Raw genomic sequence first — 24642 nt, 5'->3', positions numbered from 1 at the left:
AGTTTTAGGGGATACAGACAGACATGATGAGCGTTAGGGGATACAGACAGACAGGATGAGCTTCAGGGGATACAGACAGACAGGATGAGCTTCAGGGGATACAGACAGACAGGATGAGCTTCAGGGGATACAGACAGGATGAGCTTCAGGGGATACAGACAGACAGGATGAGCTTCAGGGGATACAGACAGACAGGATGAGCTTCAGGGGATACAGACAGACAGGATGAGCTTCAGGGGATACAGACAGACAGGATGAGCTTCAGGGGATACAGACAGGATGAGCTTTAGGGGATACAGACAGGATGAGCTTCAGGGGATACAGACAGGATGAGCTTCAGGGGATACAGACAGACAGGATGAGTTTCAGGGGATACAGACAGGATGAGTTTCAGGGGATACAGACAGGATGAGCTTTAGGGGATACAGACAGGATGAGCTTTAGGGGATACAGACAGACAGGATGAGCTTTAGGGGATACAGACAGACAGGATGAGCTTCGGGGGATACAGACAGACAGGATGAGCTTTAGGGGATACAGACAGACAGGATGAGCTTTAGGGGATACAGACAGACAGGATGAGCTTTAGGGGATACAGACAGACAGGATGAGCTTTAGGGGATACAGACAGACAGGATGAGCTTCAGGGGATACAGACAGACAGGATGAGCTTCAGGGGATACAGACAGACAGGATGAGCTTCAGGGGATATAGACAGGATGAGCTTTAGGGGATACAGACAGGATGAGCTTCAGGGGATACAGACAGACAGGATGACCTTTAGGGGATACAGACAGACAGGATGAGTTTCAGGGGATACAGACAGACAGGATGAGCTTCAGGGGATATAGACAGGATGAGCTTTAGGGGATACAGACAGGATGACCTTTAGGGGATACAGACAGACAGGATGAGTTTCAGGGGATACAGACAGGATGAGCTTCAGGGGATACAGACAGACATGATGAGCGTTAGGGGATACAGACAGACAGGATGAGCTTCAGGGGATACAGACAGACAGGATGAGCTTCAGGGGATACAGACAGACAGGATGAGCTTCAGGGGATACAGACAGGATGAGCTTTAGGGGATACAGACAGGATGAGCTTTAGGGGATACAGACAGGATGCGCTTCAGGGGATACAGACAGACAGGATGAGTTTCAGGGGATACAGACAGACAGGATGAGCTTTAGGGGATACAGACAGGATGAGCTTTAGGGGATACAGACAGGATGAGTTTTAGGGGATACAGACAGACAGGATGAGCTTCGGGGGATACAGACAGACAGGATGAGCTTTAGGGGATACAGACAGACAGGATGTGCTTTAGGGGATACAGACAGGATGAGCTTCAGGGGATACAGACAGGATGAGCTTCAGGGGATACAGACAGACAGGATGAGCTTCAGGGGATACAGACAGACAGGATGAGCTTCGGGGGATACAGACAGACAGGATGAGCTTCGGGGGATACAGACAGACAGGATGAGCTTCAGGGGATACAGACAGACAGGATGAGCTTCGGGGGATACAGACAGACAGGATGAGCTTCGGGGGATACAGACAGACAGGATGAGCTTCAGGGGATACAGACAGACAGGATGACCTTTAGGGGATACAGACAGGATGAGCTTCAGGGGATACAGACAGACAGGATGAGCTTCAGGGGATACAGACAGACAGGATGAGCTTCAGGGGATACAGACAGACAGGATGAGCTTCAGGGGATACAGACAGACAGGATGAGCTTCAGGGGATACAGACAGACAGGATGTGCTTTAGGGGATACAGACAGGATGAGCTTCAGGGGATACAGACAGGATGAGCTTCAGGGGATACAGACAGGATGAGCTTCGGGGGATACAGACAGACAGGGTGAGCTTTAGGGGATACAGACAGACAGGATGAGTTTTAGGGGATACGTGGGATATGATGAGCATTAGCTAGATAACGTCAACAGTGAAGAGGCGACTGGAGAGTGGAACTCTGCCTAGAAGGCCAGCATCCCGGAGTTGCCTCTTCACTGTCGACTTTGAGACTGGTGTTTTGCGGGTACTATTTCATGAAGCTGCCAGTTGAGGACTTGTGAGGTGTCTGTTTCTCAAACTAGACACTCTAATGTACTTGTCCTCTTGTTCAGTTATGCACCGGGGCCTCCCACTTCTCTTTCTATTCTGGTTAGAGGCAGTTTGCGCTGTTCTGTGACAGGAGTAGTACACAGCGTTGTACGAGATCTTCAGTTTCTTGGAAATTTCTCACATGGAATATCCTTAATTTCTCAGAACAAGAATAGACTGACGAGTTTCAGAAGAAAGTTTGTTGTTTCTGGCCATTTTAAACCAGTAACCGAACCCACAAATGCTGATGCTCCAGATACTCAACTAGTCTAAAGGCCAGTTTTATTGCTTTTTTAAATCAGAACAACAGTTTTCAGTCATGCTAACATAATTGCAAAAGGGTTTTCTAATGATCAATTAGCCTTTTAAACTGATCAACTTAGATTAGCTAACACAACATACCATTGGAACACAGGAGGGACGGTTGCTGATAATGGGCCTATGTATATATTCCATAAAAAATCTGACGTTTCCAGCTACAATAGTAATTTACAACATTAACAATGTCTACACTATTTCTGATCAATTTGATGTTCTTTTAATTAATGGACAAAAAAAAAGGAAATTTCAAAGAGACCCCAAACTTTTGAACGGTAGTATAGCTAGATAACATGGATAGTTCCAACAGTGTATAAAGTGTACATTGGTGACACTCATTCTCAAAACAGTGAGTATTTTTTTTATTACACCATCAAATTTAGTTTTGTTTGTTGCAATAATTGGTCTACAAATGCCACACAAAAGTTACTGAAAATAACAGTTTTATTTTCAGGAATAATTTGATGCCATTACACAACACATACGCATTAGCAACAGTTTGAAAGAAGCGGTTAGCATTAGCAACAGTTTGAATGAAGCCGTTAGCATTAGCAACAGTTTGAATGAAGCCGTTAGCATTAGCAACAGTTTGAATGAAGCCGTTAGCATTAGCAACAGTTTGAATGAAGCGGTTAGCATTAGCAACAGTTTGAAAGAAGCGGTTAGCATTAGCAACAGTTTGAAAGAAGCGGTTAGCATTAGCAACAGTTTGAATGAAGCCGTTAGCATTAGCAACAGTTTGAATGAAGCCGTTAGCATTAGCAACAGTTTGAATGAAGCGGTTAGCATTAGCAACAGTTTGAATGAAGCGGTTAGCATTAGCAACAGTTTGAAAGAAGCGGTTAGCATTAGCAACAGTTTGAATGAAGCCGTTAGCATTAGCAACAGTTTGAATGAAGCGGTTAGCATTAGCAACAGTTTGAATGAAGCAGTTAGCATTAGCAACAGTTTTGAAAGAAGCAGTTAGCATTAGTTAGCACAAGACTGCAATCATTATGCCAAATGGTACCCGTATATTCCTCACATAATGAACTACTGTTGACCAGGGCCCCATAGGACTCCGGTCTAAAGTAGTGCACTATATAGAGAATAACATGACACACAGTAAAGAAGCGAGCCTGGGTCCCAGATTCTGCCAGGGCATCGCATCACACAGTTCCATAAAGAGCTGGCTAGAGATCAGAAACAGACTGGCGCCCGGGCTAGTCTACAGTGACGTGGGCGCAGGGGGGGGGAGGCATGTTAACTCCGTCACAAATCACATAAACTTAGAATGTTTGGAAGGACTGCCGACGTTAAAAGGACTGTGAGACTTCCGTTTGGTCGCCTGACTAGGAGTCACCGTGCTCTTCTCTCTCACAGCGTCTCCTCCAGGTCTATCTGCTGAGCAGCAGCCAGAAGAGATGTCATGGTCCTCGTGGTGGTGGTGGTTGGCTGAGGCCTGCCAGGCCGACGCCCTTCCCGCTCCTGTCTGGGCCTCTGTTAAGGGGTCAAACAGCAGGTCGAAGGACAGTTCGTCAGTCTGAGAGGGGTCAGAGAGGTGTCCCTGTTCTCTAGCGGGCCCCGTAGACTCTAGAAGACTGTGGTCGCCGCTGCCAGCGTCTCTCCCAGAGGAGGATCCAGACCCGGTTCCCGTCGTCGTGGATACGGGCGCTAGAGAAGCTGCCTGAGTCTCGGACACTGTCACTGGAGTGGAAGAGGTTCCCTTTATCCTGCATGCCAAGTCGAAACCCTCAGCCTCGGTCTGTCCACGTCGCTCCTGCTCAGAGTCAAGGAAGAGTTCAGAGCAGCCCTCCGCCTCAGGTACCAGGGTCACATCCAGTCTGAGGTCAAGGGTCAAGTCCGGTGTGTCGGCAGAAGTCAGGGAGGAAGCCAGGGACAGGTGTGATCCTGAGGACAGGTGAGACCCCGCCGAGCTGCAGCTCTCTGGCCCCTCCAGCATCATAGAGTCCAGCTCAGAGATCTTATCCAGGTAGGCAGCGTCCATGGACGCTTCGCTGGACATGGGGTCTGTCTCGTCCTCTGTCAGATTGTGGGACGTGGTGGCTCCTCCCGCGGTTTGGTTTCTCTCGCTGTGCCCCGACCCCGAAGACGTGTCGAGCTGCTGCTCCTCCTCTCCATTGTGATTGGGTGATGTCACGGAGGTCACAGAGGTTATATCAGAAGCCTTGTGGCTCTGCCAGGCTGCAGCCCAGAACGGCTCGGTGGCGACGGAGAGTCCCGACTTGGCTACGTTACTGGAAGACACACTGTTGGATAACCGAGTAGTGAGACTGGACCGTTTAGTTGCTACAGTGGAGGCACTACTGCTACTGCTGGATGTTATACTGTCCTCAAAACTGAGTCTCCTTAGATGAGTCACAGCCTTATAACCAAGCTTCTTGTCTTCACCAACACTGGGACTCTTCAGACTGAGGGAGCGGAAGGCAGAGGAGGGAGTGGAGAACAGGAGGAGGTCAGAGGGAACGACGGAGTCAATACTATCGGTTTCTATAGAGTCTTTGTGTCCAGCGAGCGTCACGCCGAAACCTCTCCGGTGGTCCCGGAACGTCTCGGAGCCGGCGGCGTTGAGCTCCATGGCGTTAGAGGTTGCCAGGAGGTAGTTGTGGTGAGCGGACAGCGTCTTGGATTCTCCCTCCAGACTGGCGCAGATGGAGGCCTTCTCCATGTCACTCAGACTCCTCGTCATGCCACCGATCCTCTGATAGTGGACCCTGGTCCCGGCTTCACCCTCCCCAGAGGAGGTGCTCTCTGGACGGGCATCGGTGTGGCCCTGGGGTGCCTCTCTGGGGTTTCTCGGGAGCCCCTCCGCTCCCCCCCGGGCCTCCAGTTCTTCTATGTACTGGTCGCTGCGTTCCAGAGCTTTCTTCAGGTGGTCCACATCTCTTTCGTACTGATGAATCTTAGCTTCCAACGCTGCTACCGTGTACCGGCCAAACCTGAGGGGTGGTTCACAGCAGAAAGATGAGAGTTAGAATTGAATTTGAGAGCATATAAAGATATATTTTTTGGGGGGGGGGTAAAAACAATACATATAAATCAAAACTATATGTGCATTTGACCCCAGATACTAACGCTGGAACGTATTAGTTGAAACACTTATTTTCAAAAGAGGTCCTGAGGTACAGAATGTTACCATGAAGAACACCAAAGGGGAGGCACATTGCAGGGAGCGCAAATAGTTGATCACATCAATGTGATTCCAGGATGGATATTAGTTCATCTCACCACTGATAAACAGTCAGAAATACGTAGAACCTGTATCCGTAGACAGACGCATACAAAATGGATTCCGGTTCAAATATTTTAACCTCTTGACCAAAAAACAATTTATTTTGAGAACCTGAATAAAAATAAGTAGATTAGTCATCGCTTTTTTTACCAGAACATTCCACCCAGTCGTCCATTACCATCCCAGTTGAAACCACTCCAGAACATTCCACCCAGTCGTCCATTACCATCCCAGTTGAAACCACTCCAGAACATTCTACCCAGTCGTCCATTACCATCCCAGTTGAAACCACTCCAGAACATTCCACCCAGTCGTCCATTACCATCCCAGTTGAAACCACTCCAGAACATTCCACCCAGTCGTCCATTACCATCCCAGTTGAAACCACTCCGGAACATTCCACCCAGTCGTCCATTACCATCCCAGTTGAAACCACTCCGGAACATTCCACCCAGTCGTCCATTACCATCCCAGTTGAAACCACTCCGGAACATTCCACCCAGTCGTCCATTACCATCCCAGTTGAAACCACTCCGGAACATTCCACCCAGTCGTCCATTACCATCCCAGTTGAAACCACTCCAGAACATTCCACCCAGTCGTCCATTACCATCCCAGTTGAAACCACTCCAGAACATTCCACCCAGTCGTCCATTACCATCCCAGTTGAAACCACTCCAGAACATTCCACCCAGTCGTCCATTACCATCCCACTTGAAACCCCTCCAGAACATTCCACCCAGTCGTCCATTACCACCCCAGTTGAAACCACTCCAGAACATTCTACCCAGTCGTCCATTACCATCCCAGTTGAAACCACTCCAGAACATTCCACCCAGTCGTCCATTACCATCCCACTTGAAACCCCTCCAGAACATTCCACCCAGTCGTCCATTACCACCCCAGTTGAAACCACTCCAGAACATTCTACCCAGTCGTCCATTACCACCCCAGTTGAAACCACTCCAGAACATTCTACCCAGTCGTCCATTACCACCCCAGTTGAAACCACTCCAGAACATTCCACCCAGTCGTCCATTACCACCCCAGTTGAAACCACTCCAGAACATTCTACCCAGTCGTCCATTACCATCCCAGTTGAAACCACTCCAGAACATTCCACCCAGTCGTCCATTACCATCCCAGTTGAAACCACTCCAGAACATTCTACCCAGTCGTCCATTACCATCCCAGTTGAAACCACTCCAGAACATTCCACCCAGTCGTCCATTACCATCCCAGTTGAAACCACTCCAGAACATTCCACCCAGTCGTCCATTACCATCCCAGTTGAAACCACTCCGGAACATTCCACCCAGTCGTCCATTACCATCCCAGTTGAAACCACTCCGGAACATTCCACCCAGTCGTCCATTACCATCCCAGTTGAAACCACTCCGGAACATTCCACCCAGTCGTCCATTACCATCCCAGTTGAAACCACTCCGGAACATTCCACCCAGTCGTCCATTACCATCCCAGTTGAAACCACTCCAGAACATTCCACCCAGTCGTCCATTACCATCCCAGTTGAAACCACTCCAGAACATTCCACCCAGTCGTCCATTACCATCCCAGTTGAAACCACTCCAGAACATTCCACCCAGTCGTCCATTACCATCCCACTTGAAACCCCTCCAGAACATTCCACCCAGTCGTCCATTACCACCCCAGTTGAAACCACTCCAGAACATTCTACCCAGTCGTCCATTACCATCCCAGTTGAAACCACTCCAGAACATTCCACCCAGTCGTCCATTACCATCCCACTTGAAACCCCTCCAGAACATTCCACCCAGTCGTCCATTACCACCCCAGTTGAAACCACTCCAGAACATTCTACCCAGTCGTCCATTACCACCCCAGTTGAAACCACTCCAGAACATTCCACCCAGTCGTCCATTACCACCCCAGTTGAAACCACTCCAGAACATTCTACCCAGTCGTCCATTACCATCCCAGTTGAAACCACTCCAGAACATTCTACCCAGTCGTCCATTACCATCCCAGTTGAAACCACTCCAGAACATTCTACCCAGTCGTCCATTACCATCCCAGTTGAAACCACTCCAGAACATTCCACCCAGTCGTCCATTACCATCCCAGTTGAAACCACTCCAGAACATTCCACCCAGTCGTCCATTACCACCCCAGTTGAAACCACTCCAGAACATTCCACCCAGTCGTCCATTACCATCCCAGTTGAAACCACTCCAGAACATTCCACCCAGTCGTCCATTACCATCCCAGTTGAAACCACTCCAGAACATTCCACCCAGTCGTCCATTACCATCCCAGTTGAAACCACTCCAGAACATTCTACCCAGTCGTCCATTACCACCCCAGTTGAAACCACTCAGGAACATTCCACCCAGTCGTCCATTACCGTCCCAGTTGAAACCACTCCAGAACATTCCACCCAGTCGTCCATTACCGTCCCAGTTGAAACCACTCCAGAACATTCCACCCAGTAGTCCATTACCGTCCCAGTTGAAACCACTCCAGAACATTCTACCCAGTCGTCCATTACCACCCCAGTTGAAACCACTCCAGAACATTCCACCCAGTCATCCATTACCATCCCAGTTGAAACCACTCCAGAACATTCCACCCAGTCGTCCATTACCATCCCAGTTGAAACCACTCCAGAACATTCTACCCAGTCGTCCATTACCATCCCAGTTGAAACCACTCCAGAACATTCCACCCAGTCGTCCATTACCACCCCAGTTGAAACCACTCCAGAACATTCCACCCAGTCGTCCATTACCATCCCAGTTGAAACCACTCCAGAACATTCCACCCAGTCGTCCATTACCATCCCAGTTGAAACCACTCCAGAACATTCCATAATACACAGAACAGAATAACATAAAGACGAGTACGTACTTCTGAGGAGATCTACTGGAAACCTCGGCTTTCAACCTCACGTTCTCCTGAACCAGGTCAATAGTCTGACACCGCAACGTCTTGTTAGCCTTGAGCAGAGGAACACAACTTCCTTATTTCATATAAATATATTCTATTACATTCTGGAACTGCATATACACTGCTCATAAAAATAAAGGGAATACTAAAATAACACATCCTAGATCTGAATGATTTCACAGAAGTGTGATTGACTTGGAGTTACATTGTGTTGTTTAAGTGTTCCCGTTATTTTTTAGAGCAGTGTATATATATTCTATTACATTCTGGAACTGCACAAATTTCAGACATTATTTGTCAGTTACTTTGTGTATTGTCATCTTTGTATGTGTGTATGTGACATTGATCTGATGATACCACAGTGACAAAACTGTTACTTCCTGTGTCTAATTGACACTTTTAACGACCCCAATTACGTTGATTGAATTGACACACAAAAGAAACATTCCCAATGATGGTTTCTGTTGTTTTTGGCGCAGTGCGCACCGCGTACAAGGAACATAAAAGGACTATAAAAAGGATTCATCGTAACGAGTTAGGTTAGCTTCCTCCGTCGACGGATCGTATTCGTTAATACCTCTTTCAGTTTCTCCACGTCCAGTTTGATCCGGCTGTAGCCATCTGTAGCGGCTCTCAGCTTGTTGCTCCCCTCTTCCGCAACACCGGGCTCCAGGTCCCGGTCTTCTCTCCGGCTGGCTGCTATAGTACAGGGATCTAGTACCGTCTTCAGCTGGGACTCCAGGCTCCGGTTCTTGTTCCTCAGCTCTTCGTTCTCTTTGAGGAGACCTTCCATTTCATCCTGAATGATAAAAAAGACAAGATGTCCCACCATAGAATTACATATAGAAGTCACATAGTGATTCAGAGGATCTCTCTCTGATGTAACGAGAGGATCTCTCTCTGATGTAACGAGAGGATCTCTCTCTGATGTAACGAGAGGATCTCTCTCTGATGTAACGAGAGGATCTCTCTCTGATGTAACGAGAGGATCTCTCTGATGTAACGAGAGGATCTCTGTGATGTAACGAGAGGATCTCTGTGATGTAACGAGAGGATCTCTGTGATGTAACGAGAGGATCTCTGTGATGTAACGAGAGGATCTCTGTGATGTAACGAGAGGATCTCTGTGATGTAACGAGAGGATCTCTGTGATGTAACAAGAGGATCTCTGATGTAGGCTAGGGGTTCTCAAACTGGGGGCCGCTGAATTATTTAGAATTTGTTTAAATATTATTATTTTTTTAATTAATTTTGTCCAAAGTATAAGTGGAATAAGTGTAATGGCAAAATGTGTTGAATTGCAGGAAATTAGCTAGAAAATTCTCTCTCCATTGCCAAGAGGTGAGCCATTAAAATGTTAACGGACGAATCAGGGCTCGAGCTTTGGTTTGTCCGGTCATGCACAGCCAAAGTCATAGTAAAACTCCTTGTATGCTAATTTTTATCTCACTTGAGTTTAAAAGGGGGCCCCAGATGAATGTTCTATCACAAAAGGGGGCCCCAGATGAATGTTTTATCACAAAAGGGGGCCCCAGCCCCAAAAAGAGAAACCCTGATGTAGGCTACAAGGTGCTTACCAGAAAGTATTTTGGCCCCTTGCCTTTCTCCACATCTTGTTACGTTACAGCCTTATTCTATAATAGATTAAATAGTTATTTTACCTCATCAATCTACGCACAATACCCCATACTGACATCACAATACCCCATACTGACATCACAATACCCCATAATGACATCACAATATCCCATACTGACATCACAATACCCGATACTGACATCACAATATCCCATAACGACAAAACAAAGTTTTTAGAAATGTTTGTAAATGTATTAAAAAACAACAGCCGGAGCCCAGCCGGGCTCCGGCTGGGCCACTCAAGGACATTTAGAGACTTGTCCCGAAGCCACTCCTGCATTGTCTTTGCTGTGTGCTCAGGGTCGTTGTCCTGTTGGAAGGTGAACCTTCGCCCCAGTCTGAGGTCCTGAACGCTCTGGAGCAGGTTTTCATCAAGGACCTCTCTGTACTTTGTCCCGTTCATCTTTCCCTCGATCCTGACTAGTCTCCCAGTGCCTGCCGCTGAAAAACATCCCCACAGCATGATGCTGCCACCACCATGCTTCACCGTAGGGATGGTATTGGCCAGGTGATGAGCAGTGCTCGGTACCCTTCCCCAGATGTACCCTTCCCCTGGACACAATCCTGTCTCCGAGCACTACGGACAATTCCTTCAACCTCATGGCTTGGTATTTGCTCTGACATGCACTGTCAACTGTGGGACCTTATATAGACAGGTGAGTGCTTTTCCAAATCATGTCCAATCAATTGAATTTACCACAGGTGGACTCCGATCAAGTTGTAGAAACATCTCAAGGATGATCAATGGAAACAGGATGAACATGAGCTCAATGTTGAGTCTCATAGGGTCTGAAAACTTATGTAAATAAGGTTATTTTTTTGTTGATAAATTTGCAAACATTTCTCAAAAAAACTGTTTTCGCTTTGTCACTATGGGGTTTGATGAGGGAAACATCAATTTAAACCATTTTAGAATAAGGCTGTAACGTAACAAAATGTGGAAAAAGTCAAGGGGTCTGAATACTTTCCGAACGCCAAACTGCTAGAAGGGGAAACAGGTAAAGGAGACAGACGACAGTATAACAGGTGACAGCAAAACAGGCGACAGTATAACAGGCGACAGTATAAACAGACGACAGTATAAACAGACGACAGTATAAACAGACGACAGTATAACAGACGACAGTATAACAGACGACAGTACAAACAGACAGACGACAGTACAAACAGACAGACGACAGTATAAACAGACAGACGACAGTATAAACAGACAGACGACAGTATAAACAGACGACAGTATAACAGACGACAGTATAACAGACGACAGTATAACCAGACGACAGTATAAACAGACGACAGTATAAACAGACAGACGACAGTACAAACAGACAGACGACAGTATAAACAGACGACAGTACAAACAGACGGCAGTATAACAGACGGCAGTATAACAGACGGCAGTATAACAGACGGCAGTATAACAGACGACAGTATAACAGACGACAGTATAACAGACGACAGTATAACAGACGACAGTATAACAGACGACAGTATAAACAGGCGACAGTATAAACGTGCAGAGCTTACTTCATATTCCCTCAACAGAAGCTCTCCCCTGGTCTTTCGGAGGTGTTTCTTCACAGAATAGCTCTCGTTGGACTCGCTCTCATTTGTCCCTCCTAAAAGAACATAAAAAAGGACCACCGTAGGGAATCAATTCACGAACAAAGAATTGGAACTCTGCCACCTTTAGCTACTGTAACAACAACAGTTGCCACAAAGTGCTTTACAGGTTCCCAGCCCAGTCTAGACCCCAAACAGTGAGTATACAGCAACAGGGAAAAACCTCCCTAGAAGGAAGAAACCTTGAGAGGAACCAGACTCGGGGGGGGGGGGGGGGGGGCTTTCTCTTCTGTTTCATATTATGCAGAGATAACCCGGTTGACATATTATGCAGAGATAACCCTGTTGACATATTATGCAGAGATAACCCTGTTGACATATTATGCAGAGATAACCCTGTTGACATATTATGCAGAGATAACCCTGTTGACATATTATGCAGAGATAACCCTGTTGACATATTATGCAGAGATAACCCTGTTGACATATTATGCAGAGATAACCCTGTTGACATATTATGCAGAGATAACCCTGTTGACATATTATGCAGAGATAACCCGGTTGACATATTATGCAGAGATAACCCGGTTGACATATTATGCAGAGATAACCCGGTTGACATATTATGCAGAGATAACCCGGTTGACATATTATGCAGAGATAACCCGGTTGACATATTATGCAGAGATAACCCGGTTGACATATTTTGTAGTAGCTGTTAGGCCATTACTCGTACCTATAATTTCTCTGCACGGGTTCTCTGAGGTGATGGGAACTCGGCATGAAGGACATTGACTAGCCTTCTTCAACCAAATGTCCATGCAGCAAGAACAGAACACGTGGTTATTGGCACAGATGACGGGATGGCGGACCTGCAGATAGCAATGTTAAAAAGAAAGAATCGTTATTTTAATGATCGATTGCAATACAACTATCCGTGCATTGTAGGCACTGCGCTATTGAGAGACGAATCAAGAATAGTTCAACTATAGCTAATATTTGTCATTGCAAAGCCTTCCTACTAAATTGCACCAAGATGCTAGCTAACTAAGCTAACAACACATGACATGATCTGCAGCCGCAAACAAGAATTGGTCGATGTAATTAGTCAACAAATGTGTAGCTAACTAGCCATTCACAGGCAAATATGAGTAGCTAATCGTTACAAGGTTCAAAATGTACATCACTTGCTAAACGAATATTTACTAGGCAAGGAAGCTAACGTTATCGAAGTTGGCTAATCAACAGCTAACTAGCTTAGCTAGCATTTCTGTCTACGTAAATGGTTGCATTTGCTAAACACGTTGTTCCAAAACGGAATACCCAACAAAATATAAACTGAATTACCTTTCCAAGGCAGATCTGGCATGATATGGGTAAAGTTAGAGAAAGAGTCACGTTTTGAAAGTTGTTTGCCATTGTTTTGTTCAAGAGTTTCGGCGAGAAACTACAACAAAAAAAACCCTCCTCCGACAAAAAAGCACCGCCTTCAAAACCACATGACTACGGAAAGCCAAATGGTAGAAAATGCATCGCTGCTCTGCTTTGCGTTTCAAAGACAGCCAAACGACATCACAGTTCAGGACCATAGACAGCACCTGGAAGCAAACCTGTGCCTTTCAACCTCAGACAGGACAGACATGGGGATATTGTTTTTTCATGAACATTTTCAACTTTTTAAAATGTATATTTAACAAAAGAACAGAATTATAAAAATAAATAAAAATCTATTTCGACTCTACAGTCCAAAAAATCAGGTAAAACTTCTCTCAAATCCAACTCCCCAGAAATTGCAGTCTATACCCCTCAAACTGAACTCTGGACCTTGAAACCAGTTCCACTGCGTTTTTTTTTTTACATTGTTCCCCTCTGGATGGGTGATTCCCCTCTGATCAGGGACTGATTTAGACCTGGGACACCAGGTGGGTGATTCCCCTCTAATCAGGGACTGATTTAGACCTGGGACACCAGGTGGGCGATTCCCCTCTAATCAGGGACTGATTTAGACCTGGGACACCAGGTGGGTGATTCCCCTCTAATCAGGGACTGATTTAGACCTGGGACACCAGGTGGGCGATTCCCCTCTAATCAGGGACTGATTTAGACCTGGGACACCAGGTGGGCGATTCCCCCCTAATCAGGGACTGATTTAGACCTGGGACACCAGGTGGGTGATTCCCCTCTAATCAGGGACTGATTTAGACCTGGGACACCAGGTGGGTGATTCCCCTCTAATCAGGGACTGATTTAGACCTGGGACACCAGGTGGGCGATTCCCCTCTAATCAGGGACTGATTTAGACCTGGGACACCAGGTGGGTCATTCCCCTCTAATCAGGGACTGATTTAGACCTGGGACACCAGGTGGGTGATTCCCCTCTAATCAGGGACTAATTTAGACCTGGGACACCAGGTGGGTGATTCCCCTCTAATCAGGGACTGATTTAGACCTGGGACACCAGGTGGGTGATTCCCCCCTAATCAGGGACTGATTTAGACCTGGGACACCAGGTGGGTGATTCCCCTCTAATCAGGGACTGATTTAGACCTGGGACACCAGGTGGGTGATTCCCCTCTAATCAGGGACTGATTTAGACCTGGGACACCAGGTGGGTGATTCCCCCTCTAATCAGGGACTGATTTAGACCTGGGACACCAGGTGGGTGATTCCCCTCTAATCAGGGACTGATTTAGACCTGGGACACCAGGTGGGTCATATTAACGATCAACGAGAAGAGAAGCAGGCTCTGGACCTCGTAGGGTCAGAGTTCAATACCCCTGGTCTGTACGGTATGCCAATTGCAACAACATATCCGTCATGTTTTTCAGATTGCAGAACACCAGACAGTGTTAACCTTGATACATAAACAGAACTGAAGGATCCATTTCAGATCAGATGTTCAGACAATGGACCTCCATAGACATTAGAGGAAGAACCTCTGATCAAATCAAATCAACAATACAATGGTTAGTCTAGTATATCTCTATGCAGTGGTTAGTCTAGTATATCTCTATGCAGTGGTTAGTCTAGTATATCTCTATGCAGTGGTTAGTCTAGTATATCTCTATGCAATGGCTGTGTGTCTCCATCGTTGTCCCATCTCAATGCCATTACTCATATCTAGACCTCTGTGTGTCTCCATCGTTGTCCTTCTCTCAATGCCATTACTCACATCTAGACCTCTGTGTGTCTCCATCGTTGTCCCCTCTCAATGCCATTACTCACATCTAGACCTCTGTGTGTCTCCATCGTTGTCCTTCTCTCAATGCCATTACTCATATCTAGACCTCTGTGTGTCTCCATCGTTGTCCTTCTCTCAATGCCATTACTCACATCTAGACCTCTGTGTGTCTCCATCGTTGTCCTTCTCTCAATGCCATTACTCACATCTAGACCTCTGTGTGTCTCCATCGTTGTCCTTCTCTCAATGCCATTACTCACATCTAGACCTCTGTGTCTCCATCGTTGTCCTTCTCTCAATGCCATTACTCACATCTAGACCTCTGTGTGTCTCCATCGTTGTCCTTCTCTCAATGCCATTACTCACATCTAGACCTCTGTGTGTCTCCATCGTTGTCCTTCTCTCAATGCCATTACTCACATCTAGACCTCTGTGTCTCCATCGTTGTCCTTCTCTCAATGCCATTACTCACATCTAGACCTCTGTGTCTCCATCGTTGTCCTTCTCTCAATGCCATTACTCACATCTAGACCTCTGTATGTCTCCATCGTTGTCCTTCTCTCAATGCCATTACTCACATCTAGACCTCTGTTTCCATCGATGTCCCCTATCTCAATGCCATTACTCACATCTAGACCTCTGTGTCTCCATCGTTGTCCTTCTCTCAATGCATTACTCATATCTAGACCTCTGTGTCTCCATCGTTGTCCCCTCTCAATGCCATTACTCATATCTAGACCTCTGTATGTCTCCATCGTTGTCCTTCTCTCAATGCCATTACTCACATCTAGACCTCTGTGTGTCCATCGTTGTCCCCTCTCAATGCCATTACTCACATCTAGACCTCTGTGTGTCTCCATCGTTGTCCCCTCTCAATGTCATTACTCACATCTAGACCTCTGTGTGTCTCCATCGTTGTCCTTCTCTCAATGCCATTACTCACATCTAGACCTCTGTGTCTCCATCGTTGTCCTTCTCTCAATGCCATTACTCACATCTAGACCTCTGTGTGTCTCCATCGTTGTCCCCTCTCAATGTCATTACTCACATCTAGACCTCTGTGTGTCTCCATCGTTGTCCTTCTCTCAATGCCATTACTCACATCTAGACCTCTGTGTCTCCATCGTTGTCCTTCTCTCAATACCATTACTCACATCTAGACCTCTGTGTCTCCATCGTTGTCCTTCTCTCAATGCCATTACTCACATCTAGACCTCTGTGTGTCTCCATCGTTGTCCCCTCTCAATGCCATTACTCACATCTAGACCTCTGTGTGTCTCCATCGTTGTCCCCTCTCAATGTCATTACTCACATCTAGACCTCTGTGTGTCTCCATCGTTGTCCTTCTCTCAATGCCATTACTCACATCTAGACCTCTTTGTCTCCATCGTTGTCCTTCTCTCAATACCATTACTCACATCTAGACCTCTGTGTCTCCATCGTTGTCCTTCTCTCAATGCCATTACTCACATCTAGACATCTGTATGTCTCCATCGTTGTCCCCTCTCAATGCCATTACTCACATCTAGACCTCTGTGTGTCTCCATCGTTGTCCCATCTCAATGCCATTACTCACATCTAGACCTCTGTGTCTCCATCGTTGTCCTTCTCTCAATGCCATTACTCACATCTAGACCTCTGTGTCTCCATCGTTGTCCCCTCTCAATGCCATTACTCACATCTAGACCTCTGTGTGTCTCCTTCGTTGTCCTTCTCTCAATGCCATTACTCACATCTAGACCTCTGTGTGTCTCCATCGTTGTCCTTCTCTCAATGCCATTACTCACATCTAGACCTCTGTGTGTCTCCATCGTTGTCCTTCTCTCAATGCCATTACTCATATCTAGACCTCTGTGTCTCCATCGTTGTCCCCTCTCAATGCCATTACTCACATCTAGACCTCTGTGTCTCCATCGTTGTCCCCTCTCAATGCCATTACTCACATCTAGACCTCTGTGTCTCCATCGTTGTCCTTCTCTCAATGCCATTACTCACATCTAGACCTCTGTGTCTCCATCGTTGTCCCCTCTCAATGCCATTACTCACATCTAGACCTCTGTGTGTCTCCTTCGTTGTCCTTCTCTCAATGCCATTACTCACATCTAGACCTCTGTGTGTCTCCATCGTTGTCCTTCTCTCAATGCCATTACTCACATCTAGACCTCTGTGTGTCTCCATCGTTGTCCTTCTCTCAATGCCATTACTCATATCTAGACCTCTGTGTGTCTCCATCGTTGTCCTTCTCTCAATGCCATTACTCACATCTAGACCTGTGTTTCCATCGATGTCCCCTCTCAATGCCATTACTCACACCTAGACCTCTGTGTCTCCATCGTTGTCCTTCTCTCAATGCCATTACTCATATCTAGACCTCTGTGTGTCTCCATCGTTGTCCTTCTCTCAATGCCATTACTCACATCTAGACCTCTGTGTCTCCATCGTTGTCCTTCTCTCAATGCCATTACTCACATCTAGACCTGTGTCTCCATCGATGTCCCCTCTCAATGTCATTACTCACATCTAGACCTCTGTGTGTCTCCATCGTTGTCCTTCTCTCAATGCCATTACTCACATCTAGACCTCTTTGTCTCCATCGTTGTCCTTCTCTCAATACCATTACTCACATCTAGACCTCTGTGTCTCCATCGTTGTCCTTCTCTCAATGCCATTACTCACATCTAGACCTCTGTATGTCTCCATCGTTGTCCCCTCTCAATGCCATTACTCACATCTAGACCTCTGTGTGTCTCCATCGTTGTCCCATCTCAATGCCATTACTCACATCTAGACCTCTGTGTCTCCATCGTTGTCCTTCTCTCAATGCCATTACTCACATCTAGACCTCTGTGTCTCCATCGTTGTCCCCTCTCAATGCCATTACTCACATCTAGACCTCTGTGTGTCTCCTTCGTTGTCCTTCTCTCAATGCCATTACTCACATCTAGACCTCTGTGTGTCTCCATCGTTGTCCTTCTCTCAATGCCATTACTCACATCTAGACCTCTGTGTGTCTCCATCGTTGTCCTTCTCTCAATGCCATTACTCATATCTAGACCTCTGTATGTCTCCATCGTTGTCCCCTCTCATTGCCATTACTCACATCTAGACCTCTGTGTGTCTCCATCGTTGTCCCCTCTCAATGCCATTACTCACATCTAGACCTCTGTGTGTCCATCGTTGTCCTTCTCTCAATGCCATTACTCACATCTAGACCTCTGTGTCTCCATCGTTGTCCCCTCTCAATGCCATTACTCACATCTAGACCTCTGTGTGTCTCCTTCGTTGTCCTTCTCTCAATGCCATTACTCACATCTAGACCTCTGTGTGTCTCCATCGTTGTCCTTCTCTCAATGCCATTACTCACATCTAGACCTCTGTGTGTCTCCATCGTTGTCCTTCTCTCAATGCCATTACTCATATCTAGACCTCTGTGTGTCTCCATCGTTGTCCTTCTCTCAATGCCATTACTCACATCTAGACCTGTGTTTCCATCGATGTCCCCTCTCAATGCCATTACTCACACCTAGACCTCTGTGTCTCCATCGTTGTCCTTCTCTCAATGCCATTACTCATATCTAGACCTCTGTGTGTCTCCATCGTTGTCCTTCTCTCAATGCCATTACTCACATCTAGACCTCTGTGTCTCCATCGTTGTCCTTCTCTCAATGCCATTACTCACATCTAGACCTGTGTCTCCATCGATGTCCCCTCTCAATGCCATTACTCACATCTAGACCTCTGTGTGTCTCCATCGTTGTCCCCTCTCAATGTCATTACTCACATCTAGACCTCTGTGTGTCTCCATCGTTGTCCTTCTCTCAATGCCATAACTCACATCTAGACCTCTGTGTGTCTCCATCGTTGTCCTTCTCTCAATGCCATTACTCACATCTAGACCTCTGTGTGTCTCCATCGTTGTCCTTCTCTCAATGCCATTACTCATATCTAGACCTCTGTGTGTCTCCATCGTTGTCCTTCTCTCAATGCCATTACTCACATCTAGACCTGTGTTTCCATCGATGTCCCCTCTCAATGCCATTACTCACATCTAGACCTCTGTGTCTCCATCGTTGTCCTTCTCTCAATGCCATTACTCACATCTAGACCTCTGTATGTCTCCATCGTTGTCCCCTCTCAATGCCATTACTCACATCTAGACCTCTGTGTGTCTCCATCGTTGTCCCCTCTCAATGCCATTACTCACATCTAGACCTCTGTGTCTCCATCGTTGTCCTTCTCTCAATGCCATTACTCACATCTAGACCTCTGTGTCTCCATCGTTGTCCCCTCTCAATGCCATTACTCACATCTAGACCTCTGTGTGTCTCCTTCGTTGTCCTTCTCTCAATGCCATTACTCACATCTAGACCTCTGTGTGTCTCCATCGTTGTCCTTCTCTCAATGTCATTACTCACATCTAGACCTCTGTGTCTCCATCGTTGTCCCCTCTCAATGCCATTACTCACATCTAGACCTCTGTGTGTCTCCATCGTTGTCCTTCTCTCAATGCCATTACTCACATCTAGACCTGTGTCTCCATCGTTGTCCCCTCTCAATGTCATTACTCACATCTAGACCTCTGTGTGTCTCCATCGTTGTCCCCTCTCAATGCCATTACTCACATCTAGACCTCTGTGTCTCCATCGTTGTCCCCTCTCAATGCCATTACTCACATCTAGACCTCTATGTGTCTCCATCGTTGTCCTTCTCTCAATGCCATTACTCACATCTAGACCTGTGTCTCCATCGTTGTCCCCTCTCAATGTCATTACTCACATCTAGACCTCTGTGTGTCTCCATCGTTGTCCTTCTCTCAATGCCATTACTCACATCTAGACCTCTGTGTCTCCATCGTTGTCCTTCTCTCAATGCCATTACTCATATCTAGACCTCTGTGTGTCTCCATCGTTGTCCTTCTCTCAATGCCATTACTCACATCTAGACCTCTGTGTGTCTCCATCGTTGTCCTTCTCTCAATGCCATTACTCACATCTAGACCTCTGTGTCTCCATCGTTGTCCTTCTCTCAATGCCATTACTCACATCTAGACCTCTGTGTGTCTCCATCGTTGTCCCCTCTCAATGCCATTACTCACATCTAGACCTCTGTGTCTCCATCGTTGTCCTTCTCTCAATGCCATTACTCACATCTAGACCTCTGTGTCTCCATCGTTGTCCCCTCTCAATGTCATTACTCATATCTAGACCTCTGTGTGTCTCCATCGTTGTCCTTCTCTCAATGCCATTACTCACATCTAGACCTCTGTGTGTCTCCATCGTTGTCCTTCTCTCAATGCCATTACTCACATCTAGACCTCTCTGTGTCTCCATCGTTGTCCTTCTCTCAATGCCATTACTCACATCTAGACCTCTGTGTGTCTCCATCGTTGTCCTCCTCTCAATGCCATTACTCACATCTAGACCTCTGTGTGTCTCCATCGTTGTCCTTCTCTCAATGCCATTACTCACATATAGACCTCTGTGTCTCCATCGTTGTCCTTCTCTCAATGCCATTACTCACTTCTAGACCTCTGTGTGTCTCCATCGTTGTCCTCCTCTCAATGCCGTTACTCACATCTAGACCTCTGTGTGTCTCCATCGTTGTCCCCTCTCAATGCCATTACTCACATCTAGACCTCTGTGTCTCCATCGTTGTCCTTCTCTCAATGCCATTACTCACATCTAGACCTCTGTGTGTCTCCATCGTTGTCCTTCTCTCAATGCCATTACTCACATCTAGACCTCTGTGTGTCTCCATCGTTGTCCTTCTCTCAATGCCATTACTCACATCTAGACCTCTGTGTGTCTCCATCGTTGTCCCCTCTCAATGCTATGCCTCACAAATGGCATCCCATTTCCTACATAGTGCACTACATTTGACCAGAGTCCTATGGGCCCTGGTCTAAAGTAGTGCACTATCAAGGGAACAGGGTGCCATTTGGAAAGCAGATAGAGCCATCACAGCAGAGCTCTTTAGAAAGTAATGTCGTTAGGATTGAGTGAAAGAAAAACAAGCGTGTACATTGATTCCCAGTCGGCGGGAACATGCTACTTGAAACATAAGAACATAAGAACATAAGAACAATAGAACATAAGAACATAAGAACAATAGAACATAAGAACATAAGAACATAAGAACAATAGAACATAAGATCAATAGAACATAAGAACAATAGAATATAAGATCAATAGAACATAAGAACAATATAACATAAGAACATAATAAGAACATAAGAACATAAGAACAATAGAACATAAGATCAATAGAACATAAGAACAATATAACATAAGAACATAATAAGAACATAAGAACATAAGAACATAATAAGAACATAATAAGAACATAAGAACATAATAAGAACATAACCGCTCGTCATTTGATTTAAATGAGCTTCATGATTTCAACGTGCCATGAAATGGGTCTTACAGCTGCAGCTAGCCTGGAGGCTGCGAAAGACATCGAAACTAATTCAGTTCAAATACAGTTGAAATGTATTTACACAGGCTACAGCTTGTTACTCAGTCACAAGACAAACACAAAAGACACAATGTGCAACACAGGGCCTCCTCAGTGAGAGATATATTTTTGTATTTATTTTTTAATACCTTTGTTGGCCAAATAGATACATAATTAAAAGCAAATTTTACTTCATTTTAAACTGACCTAGAAAGTTAGAACCAAACCCCCCTCCTCACCCACGGTACATAGAACCAAGCCCCCCTCCTCACCCGCGGTACATAGAACCAAGCCCCCCTCCTCACCCACGGTATATAGAACCAAGACCCCCCCTCACCCGCGGTACATAGAACCAAGCCCCCCTCCTCACCCACGGTACATAGAACCAAGCCCCCCTCCTCACCCACGGTACATAGAACCAAGCCCCCCTCCTCACCCACGGTACATAGAACCAAGCCCCCCTCCTCACCCACGGTACATAGAACCAAGCCCCCCTCCTCACCCACGGTATATAGAACCAAGACCCCCCCTCACCCGCGGTACATAGAACCAAGCCCCCCTCCTCACCCCCGGTACATAGAACCAAGCCCCCCTCCTCACCCACGGTATATAGAACCAAGCCCCCCTCCTCACCCACGGTATATAGAACCAAGACCCCCTCCTCACCCGCGGTACATAGAACCAAGCCCCCCTCCTCACCCACGGTACATAGAACCCCCATGGCGCCCCACACCCCTACAAAGTCCCCCGGTCCAGTGTGAGTTGAGCCCACACCTACCCCAGTGGTCCAGCTCTGGAGTCTGTACTCCCCACCCCCTGCATCTCATGTTTCCTGGTCTTCCACACTGTCAGAGAGAGAGAGAGCGAGACAGAGAGAGAGACAGAGAGAGACAGAGAGAGACAGAGAGAGACAGAGAGAGACAGAGAAACAGAGAAAGAGAGACAGAGACAGTTAGAGCGACAGAGAGACAGAGAGAGACAGAGAGACAGAGAGACAGAGACAGTTAGAGCGACAGAGCGACAGAGCGACAGAGCGACAGAGCGACAGAGAGACAGAGACAGTTAGAGCGACAGAGCGACAGAGAGACAGGGACAGTTAGAGCGACAGAGAGACAGAGAGACAGAGAAAGACAGAGAGAGAGAGAGACAGAGACAGTTAGAGCGACAGAGAGACAGAGAGACAGAGAATGTATGACCATATTAGAGACACATAATTCCCTCAGATTACACAGACCCACAAAGAATTTGAAAACAAATCAAATTCTGATAAACTCCCTTATCTACTGGGTGAAATACCACAGTGTGACATCACAGCAGCAAGATGTGTGACCTGTTGCCACAAGAAAAGGGCAACCAGTGAAGAACAAACACCATTGTAAATACAACCCATATTTATGTTTATTTATTTTCCCTTTTGTACTTTAACTATTTGCACATTGTTACAACACTGTATATAGACATAATATGACATTTTAAATGTCTTTATTCTTTTGGAACTGTTTTATAGTTTTTTTTCACTTTTGTTTATTATCTATTTTACTTGCTTTGGCAATGTAAACATATGTTTCCATGGTCTGAGGGTCTTTAGGGGCCTTTTGGCAAACTCCAAGCAGGCTGTCATGTGCCTTTTACTGAGGAGGGGCTTCCGTCTGGCGACACCTGATTGGTAGAGTGCTGCAGAGATGGTTGTCTTTCTGGAAGGTTCTCCCATCTCCACAGAGAACCTCTGGGGCTCTGTCAGAGTGACCATCGGGTTCTTGGTCACCTCCCTGACCTTCTCCCCGAATGCTCAGTTTGGCCGGGCGGACAGTTCTAGGAAGAGTCTTGGTGGTTCCAAACGTCTTCCATTTAAGAAAGATGGAGGCCACTGTGTTCTTGGGAACCTTCAATGCTGCAGACATTTTTTGGTGTCCTTCCCCAGATCTGTGCCTCGACACAATCCTGTCTCGGAGCTCCACGGACAATTCCTTCAACTTCATGACTTGGTTTTTGCTCTGACATGCACTGTCAACTGTGGGACCTTATATAGACAGCTGTGTGCTTTTCCAAATCATGTCCAATCAATTGAATTTACCACAGGTGGACTCCAATCAAGTTATAGAAACATCTCATGGATGATAAATGGAAACAGGATGCACCAGGGGGTCAATTTCAAGTCTCATAGCAAATGGGTCTTATGTAAATTTACTTATGTAAATCAGGTATTTCTGTTTTTTTATTTTTAATACATTTGCAACATTTTCTAAAAAACTGTTTTCTCTTTCTCATTATGGGGTATTGTGATGTCATTATGGGGTATTGTGATGTCAGTATGAGGTATTGTGATGTCATTATGGGGTATTGTGATGTCAGTATGGGGTATTGTGATGTCATTATGGGGTATTGTGATGTCAGTATGGGGTATTGTGATGTCATTATGGGGTATTGTGATGTCATTATGGGGTATTGTGATGTCATTATGGGGTATTGTGATGTCATTATGGGGTATTGTGTATAGATTGATGAGTTGGAAAAAAAGGATTTAATCCATTTTAGAATACGACAGTAACATATTAGAATGATGTGAGACTTGATTGTTTATTTATTATTTATTTGTTTATTTTCATGTGATGATGCTCATCTTAATTAAACGCCCCGCGGAAATCTAATCACATTTTTTAACTACAGATATATATATATATATTGTTTTTTAATGGACTGCATCTCAAACCACCACATCTGCCTTCCTCATCTGAGGTGAAAGGTGACAGGACTAGAGCGGTGTTTGTCAGACCATGAGACAGCCCATCTGAGGTGAAAGGTGACAGGAACTAGAACCATGAGACAGCCCATCTGAGGTGAAAGGTGACAGGAACTAGAGCAGTATTTGTCAGACCATGAGACATCACCCGAACATCAGTCTTCTCACGACAAGGTCTGTAGTGTCTGAACAGTTTGTCCTAGAAACTATTATGACCCGTCTGTGGAAAGATGAGACTCTCATGAACATGAACATGGCGCCCAAATGACTCACCAGACTAATCTGAAGGTAGCCCGGTACCAGTTTACAAGAGGAATGGAAGTATATCTAGAAGTACTTTAGTGCCAAATAAAATGGGTTAAATATGTATACATTTATGTTTAAAATGAATTCCATATCTTTATTATAACTTTCAGATATAGGACAGACACTTCAAAACAAACTTCTTATATCGTTTTGTTTTTACT

At 45.9% G+C, this 24642-nt stretch overlaps 1 protein-coding gene across 1 annotated transcript; it reads right to left on the bottom strand.

Moving 5' to 3' along the window:
- Nucleotides 1–2921: 2921 nt before the first annotated feature.
- On the bottom strand, nucleotides 2922–13290 carry LOC120037590 (ORC ubiquitin ligase 1-like). Its single transcript, XM_038983589.1, has 6 exons — nucleotides 13146–13290; nucleotides 12535–12670; nucleotides 11763–11854; nucleotides 9175–9396; nucleotides 8559–8647; nucleotides 2922–5376 (listed from the first exon to the last, which is right to left on the bottom strand). The coding sequence occupies exons 1-6, from the start codon at nucleotides 13215–13217 to the stop codon at nucleotides 3696–3698; spliced, it is 2292 nt and encodes a 763-aa protein (XP_038839517.1). The 5' UTR covers nucleotides 13218–13290; the 3' UTR covers nucleotides 2922–3695.
- Nucleotides 13291–24642: the final 11352 nt, after the last annotated feature.

Source organism: Salvelinus namaycush, unplaced genomic scaffold, assembly GCF_016432855.1.
Source record: "Salvelinus namaycush isolate Seneca unplaced genomic scaffold, SaNama_1.0 Scaffold1767, whole genome shotgun sequence".
Classification (NCBI taxonomy): domain Eukaryota; kingdom Metazoa; phylum Chordata; class Actinopteri; order Salmoniformes; family Salmonidae; genus Salvelinus; species Salvelinus namaycush.
The sequence above is the reverse complement of the archived record's forward strand: the minus strand, read 5'-3'. Positions and strand labels throughout refer to the sequence as shown.